Source organism: Chlamydotis macqueenii, chromosome 8 (genome assembly GCF_036417535.1).
Source record: "Chlamydotis macqueenii isolate bChlMac1 chromosome 8, bChlMac1.mat, whole genome shotgun sequence".
Lineage (NCBI taxonomy): Eukaryota > Metazoa > Chordata > Aves > Otidiformes > Otididae > Chlamydotis > Chlamydotis macqueenii.
Genome location: NC_141563.1, coordinates 1,634,459 through 1,643,189, shown reverse-complemented (window position 1 = coordinate 1,643,189; position 8,731 = coordinate 1,634,459). Strand labels below are relative to the sequence as shown.

Genomic DNA, 8,731 nt, shown 5'->3' with positions numbered 1-8,731 from the left:
CTTCTTGAGGTTGGCACGGGCCCACCTCTCCAGCCTCTCAAGGTCCCTCTGGATGGCGTCCCTCCCCTCCAGCGTGTCGACGGCACCACACAACTTGGTGTCATCGGTGAACTTGCTGAGGGTGCACTCTATCCCACTGTCCATGTCACCGACAAAGATCTTGAACAGGTCTGGGCCCAGCACGGACCCCTGAGGGACGCCACTCGTGACCGGTCTCAACATGGACATAGCTGTTGACCACCACTCTCTGAGTGTGGCCATCCAGCCAACTCCTTATCCACCGAGTGGTCCGTCCATCAAACCCATGTCTCTCTAGTTTAGAGAGAAGGATATCACGCAGGACAGTGTCAAAAGCTTTGCACAAGTCCAGGTAGATGATGTCAGTTGCTCGTCCCTTGTCCACCGATGCCGTCACCCCGTCATAGAAGGCCACCAAAGTGGTCAGGCACGATCAGCCCTTGGTGAAGCCATGTTGGCTGTCACCAACCACCTCCTTGCTCTCCATGTGCCTTAGCATGGTTTCCAGGAGAATCTGCTCCATGACCTTGCCAGGCACAGAGGTGAGGCTGACTGGCCTGGAGTTACCTGGGTCTTCCTTATTCCCCTTTTTAAAAATTGGGGTTATGTTCCCTCTCTTCAAGTCATCGGGGACCTCACCAAACCACCTCGACTTCTCATATACGATAGCCAGTGGCTTGGCAACTTCATCCGCCAGTTCCCTCAGGACCCGCGGAGGGATCTCGTCAGGTCCCATGGACTTGTGCACCTTTAGGTTCCTCAGATGATCCCGAACCTGCTCTTCGAGTACAATGGGCGGTTCTTCATCCTCCCAGTCCCTGCTTGCACCTTCTACAGCTTGGGTGGTGGGACAAGAACTCTTGTTGGTGAAGACTGAGGCAAAAAAGTCATTGAGAACCTCAGCCTTCTCCATGTCCTGGGTAACCAGGACACCAGTTCCCTTCTGGAGGGGGCCTACATTTACCCTGGACTTTCTTTAGTCCCCTGAGTACCTATAAAAGCTCTTCTTGTTGCATTTTCTATCCCTGGCCAGATTCAGTTCTGCCAGGGCTTTGGCCTTCCTCACCTGATCCCTGGCCACTCGCGCAGCCTCTTTGTAGTCCTCCCAGGCTACCTGTCTCCGTTTCCACCCTCTATAGGACTCCTTCTTTACTTTCAGTTGGTCCAGGAGCTCCTTGCTCATCCACGCCGGCCTTCTGGCCTTTTTGCCCGACTTGTTTTTCATCGGGATGCACCTCTGCTGAGCTTGGAGGAGGTGCTCCTTGAATATAGACCAACTTTCCTGGGCCCCTCTTCCCTCCAGGGCCGCCTCCCATGGCACTTGGCCCATCAGGTCCCTGAAGAGGCCAAAGTCCGCCTTCTTGAAGTCTAGGGCAGTGAGCTTGCCGTGTAGTTTCCTTGCTGCCCCGTGGATCTTGAACTCCACCATGTCATGGTTGCTGCAGCCAAGGCTGTCCTTTAGTTTCACATCCCCCACCAGCCCCTCCCTGTTGGTGAGCACAAGGTCAAGCATGGCACCCCTCCTTGTCAGCTCCTCTATCGCCTGCAGGAGAAAGTTGTCATCCACGCATTCCAGGAACCTGCTGGACTGCCTGTGCCCTGACGTTTTCTCTCCACAGATGTCAGGGTGGTTCAAGTCCCCCATGAGGACCAGGGCCTGTGACTGTGAGGCTGCTCCTATCTGTCTATAGAGCGCTTCGTCTGCTCTGTCCTCCTGGCCAGGCGGCCTGTAACAGACCCCCACCGTAACGTCTCCTGTCCGTCCCCATCCTCTAATCTTGACCCATAAGCTCTCTGTCAGCTCCTCCTCCATCCCCAGGCAGAGCTCCACACACTCCAGCCGGTTGCTGACATAGAGAGCGACACCCCCTCCTCGTCTCCCCTTCCTGTCTTTTCTAAAAAGCCTATACCCCTCCATGTTGATGCTCCAGTCATATGTGTCATCCCACCACGTCTCCATGATGCCAACGAGGTCGTAGCCCTGCTCGTGTGCACGCATCTCCAGCTTATTCCCCATGCTGCGTGCATGGGTATAGAGACACTTCAGCTGGGCCCCTGACAAAGCCGATTTGCTGGCTGGAGCGACAGGGGTGCTATGGGATCGCAGTTTAGGTTTTTTTGCACTTATCTGTGATCCTTCCTCAACGCAACCAGCACAAACCTCAGACAAGGGGGGAATTCTGGAAGAACTTGACAGGCTTTGCTGAGAAAAATCTGTCCTAGCTTTTCACTGTCTTTTGCTCACACAGAAAGTGCCCTTCTGCACAGAGGGATGAAATGTCCAACAGCAGCTCCATCACCCACTTTCTCCTCCTGCCTTCGCAGACACACGGGAGATGCAGCTCTTGAACTTCTGGCTCTTCCTGGGCATCTATGTGGCTGCCCTCCTCGGAAATGGCCTCATCATCACTGCCATAGCCTGTGACCATGACCTGCACACCCCTATGTACTTCTTCCTCCTCAACCTCTCCCTCCTCGACCTGGGCTGCATCTCCACCACTGTTCCCAATTCAATGTCTAATTCCCTCTGGGACACCAGGACCATCTCCTATTTGGGCTGTGTTGCACAAATATTTCTTTTTCCCTTCTTGATTGTAACAGAGTACTGTCTCCTCACCGTCATGGCCTACGACCGCTACGTTGCCCTCTGCAAACCCCTGCACTACGGGACCCTCCTGGGCAGCAGAGCTTGTGTCCACATGTTAGCAGCTGCCTGGGGCGGTGGCTTTCTCAACGCTGTCCTGCACACAGCCAATACATTTTCACTGCCACTCTGCCAGGGCAATGCTGTGGACCAGTTCTTCTGTGAAATCCCCCAGATCCTCAAGCTCTCCTGCTCACACTCCTACCTCAGGGAAGCTGGGCTTCTTCTGGTCAGTTCCTGTTTACTCTTTGGCTGTTTTGTGTTCATTGTTTTGTCCTATATGCAGATCTTCAGGGCCGTGCTGAGGATCCCCTCTGAGCAAGGACGGCACAAAGCCTTTTCCACGTGCCTCCCTCACCTGGCCGTGGTCTCCCTCTTTATCAGCACTTCTTTTTTTGCCTACCTGAAGCCCCCTTCCATCTCCTCCTCATCCCTGGATCTGGTGGTGGCAGTTCTGTACTCAGTGGTGCCTCCAGCAATGAACCCCCTCATCTACAGCATGAGGAACAAAGAGATCAAGGATTCCCTGAGGAGAATATTTGAATACAGACTATTACAGCATTGTTAAGGTACCCATACACCTTACAATACTCCCAGATTAACTCAGGAAAACTCAAAACTATCTTTTGTTCCTGGTTTGATTTTTTGGTTATTTGGTTGTTTTGAAAAGCTATGATAATATTAATTACAATAAAATAGTAATGTTTATCCTACTTCTTGACACTGAACATTTTTCTTCATCCCAATGTACTGTTGTGGTTTAACCCTAGCAGGCAGCTGAACACTACATAGCCGCTCGCTCACTCCCCCACAGTGCGATGGAGGAGAGAATTGGAAGGGTAAAAGTGAGACATCTTGTTAGGCAAAGCAAAAGCTGTGTGCACAATCAAAGCAAAATAAGGAATTCATTTACTGCTTCCCCCAGCAGACAGGTGTTCAGTAATCTCCAGGGAACCAGGGCTTCATCACATGTAATGGTTACTTGGGAAGATAAAGGCCATCACTCCAAATATCCATCCCCTCCCCTCTTCTTCTCCCAGCTCTTATTGCTGAGCAACGTCAAAATGTATGGAAGATCCCAACTTCATACCAACACCCAGCCTACTTGCTGGCAGGGTGGGTTGCGGAGTAGAAAAGGCCGTGATGCTGTGCAAGCACCACCCAGCAGTAACTAAACCATCCCCATGTTATTGACACTGTTCTCGTCACACGTTCAAACATTGCACCATACAGGCTATTAGGAAGAAATTTAACTCAATCCCAGACAAAAACAGCATGTGTACCTCCAGAACCAGCCTTCTTGCATAGGTGAAGAAGCCAGAGTGTTCTGGTTTTGTTAGTGACGGGGGGCCTAAGGTGGTAGCTTCTCTAGGAAACTGCTAGAAGTCGCTCCCCTTTGTTCAGTGGACTCGGCCGGGCCTAGGGCGGACCCACTGCTGGCCAAGGCCGAGCCAATTGGTAGCAGAATGTCCCGTGATAACGCCTCTGCGATAACGTGTTTAAGAAGGGGAAAACAGGAAAAGAGGAGGAGAGATGTGAAGCAGCTGAACGGGCGGCAGAGAGGGGGAGGCGCAAGCCTCATGAGCCTTGAAGGCCTCACCCTCTGGCCTCCCGCCGGGCAGCCGACTGGGCCCAACTTGGCCTGGCCTGGCTGCAAGAAGTGGAGAGGAAATGAGAAGTTGAAGTGAATAAGATGTAAAAAGGATCCTGAGAGGATCAGTGAAGAAGGAGGGGGAGGAGTAACGCAGCTCCTGGCCAAGATTCCTCTGCAGCCCGTGGTGAAGACCATGGTGGAGCAGGTTGTCCCCCTGCAGCCCATGGAGGTCCACGGAGGAGCAGAGATCCACTTGGAGCCAGTGGAAGACCCCACATTGGGGGATGTGGAGGCCTGAAGGAGGCTGTGGCCCGTGGAGGGCACACTGGGACAGCTGTTCTGGAGGGACTGCACCCCGTGGAAGAGATGACCCACGCCGGAGCAGTTTCATGAAGGGCTGTGGCCCGTGGGAGGGACCCCACACTGGAGCAGAGGAGGAATGCGAGGAGTTCTTCGTCCGACGATGATACAGCGGCATAAAACAACGCGTGATGAACTGACCACGACCCCCATTCCCTTTTTCCCTCCCATGCCACTCGGGAGGGGAAGGCAGTAGAGATAATGTTAGGCCCAGGAAGAGGAAGGGGTGGGGGGAGGTTATCTTGTTCCCTGTCTCATTCTCCTGCTAATTTTAGAAATAAATGTGTATTTTTCCCCAAGTCGAGTCTGTTTTGCCCGGAACAGTGACTTTAAGGATTTCTCCCTATCTTATCTCAAACCTTGAGCTGTTTTTCTTCTTTATCATCTCCTCCTATTCTCTGGGAGGGTGGGGGGAGTGAGAGAGAGGCTGCGTAGGCTGGTCCCAATCGGGGCTGAACTATGACACAGAGGAAAATAATTTGTCTGAGCTGCCACCCCGTCAAATCTTCTCTGGCACTGGGGACCAGCCCCAGCATGAGGAAAGAGTTAAGGAGCCAAGATCCCAGCTGCCAGCTGGAGGAGCAGCCACGGGGCGCTGGAGGCTGCACCTCCATGCCTCAGCAGGGCTCCCTCTCTGCTGCCTGTGCACCAGCAGGGCTGCTGCTTCCCTGGAGCCGTGGCCGTGGCCAGCAGTACGACGTGGACTTTTCAGTTCCTCGCTTCCACGCTCTCCTCTTGTGCTCTCGCATCTGTGTCAGCCCTAAGGTCTGGTGTGAGTGGTGACAGTCCTGTTGTCTCTGCAGGGGCATCCCTGTGGCTGTGGGCAGGAGGAGGCCGAGTGAACCCCTGTGTCAGAGCTGGCCTCCCTGCTAGCACCACCATGACCAAAGGGGCTCCTCAGGGCAGGCCCAGAAGGCTGGACACCCTTCCAAATCTGGTGTCAGGAATACACCTCAGGAGCTGCTCCCTCAGAAACACTTTTGCTCTTCTGGAGTTCAAAATGGATTCATGGGGACAAGCCTAGAGTCCCAGGTGATGTGTTAGGGACCAAAGACTGGACCAAAACCTCCCTTCTTGGTGCCACTTGTCCACACAGACAGCAACTGGTCTTTGATTTCTCTGCCTGGCACTGTCCCACTTTGGGTCTGATGGCACATGCTGTCCTGGAGAAGAATCAGGAGCTGCCAGGAGATGTCAGGGTATCTGCAGGGACAGCGTGTGAGTCTGGGTGGGCAGTGAGTTGCACCTGACAAAATGAGTGATGGCCCAAGTAGGAGTCCCCCTGAGGAAAAGGTGAACCCGAGGAGCCCGTGGGCTAACGAGGACCCTGCAATGCCAGGAGAGGATGTGAGGAGCCAACAGGCAGAGGGACATAAGACTGGAAAGTGGTTCAGGGAAACCTCTTGGAAAGCCCACGGGCTGGATCTAGTGCAGCCCTCCCGTGCCCTTTGTGACATCAGAGACACCTCATTGTCCTGGCCAGCCTTGTCCTTGGCTACTGAGCCACCAGGAAAGATGGAAAAGGTCTCAGCAGCAGAGATGCCCATCCAGCTGGGTTTGCTTCCCACTGTGACCAGCATGGCCAGTGCAGGGTTACCCCATGGCCAGAGGGCACCACAGCCCCCTTGCTGTGCAGAGCAGCACCACCAGCTCAGGGCCCTGTGGGGAGCACAGAGTGGGAGCCAGAAGTGGCCGGCCAGGCCAGCCGGGGCACGCTCACCTGGGGAAAGAGTTGTCCAGGGAGAGAAACAAGGGAGCATTTCTGTGCCTGCAGGGAGGAGTCAATGAGCAAGAGAAACCTCTTTCTGCTGGCACCCGCTCGGGGCAGGCTGCTCTGCTGCCGGGCCAGGGCTCTTGTGCTGGCCTGGGGAGAGGGGCTGGCACTGCGGGGCACAGGCCGTCTGTGGTGGGCATCTGCTGGAGCTGATACCAGGAGTCCTGCATTTCACTGATCTCTGGGTTTTTTGTGCCATGTCCAGCCTGCAGCCCTGGGGCTGTGGGGACGGCTGAGACCCATCTCTGCCCCCCAGGAGCTGCTGTGCCCTTCAGAGGGGCTGGGGCTGGGGGTCAGGGCCCAGACCTCTGCAACTGCCTGCGGTGGGCAGTGCCACGGGGCCAGCCCAGACTGGACTGCTCTTCTCAGCTGGGCTGGAGAGAAAGCAGGGCTGGTGGGGAGAGTTGGGGAAGGACTGGGCTGGGCTGGGAAGTGCCTGGGAGAGGACACCACCAATGCTGGCTGAGCTGTGTGACCATGCAGGGCGAGGACAGGCTCCCGTGGGCGTGAGGTGCAGAGCCAAGGCATGGAGGGGCAGGAGAGAGGAGGCCGATCTGTGCCCTGGATGGTATGGACAGACTGGGAAGGTGCCCCAGCACATTTGTCTCTCACATCACCATTTCCAGCACTGGCCGCTCACCCCAGTTAAGGGTGAGGTTTGCTCTCTGGCCATCTTCTTCCTCCTGCTGGGCTCGGTGCCTGTGCCAGCTGAACAGCCAGCCCTGCCTCAGCCTCTCTTCTTGCCCAGACCTTGGCAGAGCCCAGAGCAGGGCTCTCGGCAGAACCCTGCACGGGACACGACTGGGGCTTGGCTGGGACCTCATCGCAGTTTACAACGGCCTCAAGAGGGGCAGCGGAGGGGGAGGTGCAGATCTTCTCTCTCTGTTGCCCAGTCACACAACACGTGGAAGTGGTATGAAGCTGCATCAGGGGAAGTTCAGCTTGGACATCAGGAAAAGGCTCTTCCCTGAGAGGGTGGTCGGTCACTGGAACAGGATCTCCAGGGAAGTGGTCACGGCAACAAGCCTGTCAGAGTTCTAGGAACATCTGGAGGATGCTCTTAATTGTATGGGTTACTGTTAGATAGTCCTGCAAGGAGCACAGAGTTGGACTCGATGATTCTTTTAGGTCCCTTCCAACTCAAGATATTCTATGATGTTCAAGTTGAGGAATAGTCCATCCCATGCAAAGAAGGAAAAGCTGGTCAGGGACGTCATCAGGGGCATCCTTGGCTGCAGCAACCATGAGCAGGTGAAATTCAGGATCCTGAGAGCAGGCTTTGGCCTGTTGAGTGACCTGCTTGGAGGAATCTTATGTCATATGGCCCTGCAGAGAAGAAGATGATGTTCAAGGACCTCAGCTTCAAGCCCAAGAATGGTCCATCCTGAATACATATGTGTGTGTGTTTGTCTGTTTCTGGGGGAACTGGGGAGATGAGGGGATCCAAGGTCAACTTCTGGATTGACTGCAAAACCTGGTCTGGGAGGGACCTAAATTGACCTGCTCTGGGAGGGATCTAAACCCTGTGTGTGTCACAGGGACATAGATTTTCCACTAACACACCCAACAGGACAGGGAGAAATGTCAGGGTTGGGGAGGTGAGGAGAAATGTTGTCTATACAGCGATGGACCTCAAGGAGACAGCTTTTCCAACCTGTCTGCACCTCCTTAGGAGACACTCTGCTTAGATATCAATTGGAGAATTCTTCTATCACTTCCTCAAAGTGCTCCTTACGTACCTGCCTCTTTACCTACCCTCTTGAAACTTGTCTAATTCCATGTGCAAGTCTTGAAGACTGGATGCAAATGATGGAAGCGACGTGGCTCTATCAGTCTTCTCTGACAGCTGCCAGTCCCAAGCAAGTATCTCAGATACACTTGGGCCTCTGGAGCTTTACACTGGGTGCTGATGGTCAGACCAGCACCCTGCCTGAAAACCTGAGAACTGCTCTCGGTACTTAAAAAAAACCCCAAAACTCCACTTTCTCATCTGCTGAGGTGATTCAATGCTTTCATGAAATACCTGTGGAGTTTCTATCCTGCAAAAACATGAGTTTTCAGACGATGTAGGAATTGTGGGAGAAGAGATATTGGCCTTGCTCGGTGCTTACATTGCCAGTACTCTGTCTGTAGTGCTGTGCAGTCAATCTCCCAAACCTCCCAGCTGTTTCTACCTGTCCTTATCAAACCCCCCATGTCTGAAGTCATCTCTTCAGAAGCCCACCTGGACACATGCCCTTTCCATTGTTCTCCAGAGGTCTTCCTCCTCTTCCTCTTTGATCATTCAGATCCCTCTCACCTGTCACCTTCCTTTGAGCTGCAGGGACATAAAGCTTCATTG

The 8,731-nt window shown here is 54.0% G+C and overlaps 1 protein-coding gene across 1 annotated transcript; it reads left to right on the top strand.

Moving 5' to 3' along the window:
- The first annotated feature begins 2,462 nt into the window (after positions 1-2,462).
- On the top strand, positions 2,463-3,230 carry LOC147599803 (olfactory receptor 14J1-like). The gene has a single exon (XM_086753609.1). It carries the CDS (start codon positions 2,463-2,465, stop codon positions 3,228-3,230), a length of 768 nt encoding a protein of 255 aa, XP_086609735.1.
- The last annotated feature ends 5,501 nt before the right edge of the window (positions 3,231-8,731 follow it).

Coding starts and splice junctions, on each gene's coding strand:
- LOC147599803 (XM_086753609.1), top strand. CDS start 2,463: ATGTACTTCTTCCTCCTCAACCTCTCCCTCCTCGACCTGGGCTGCATC.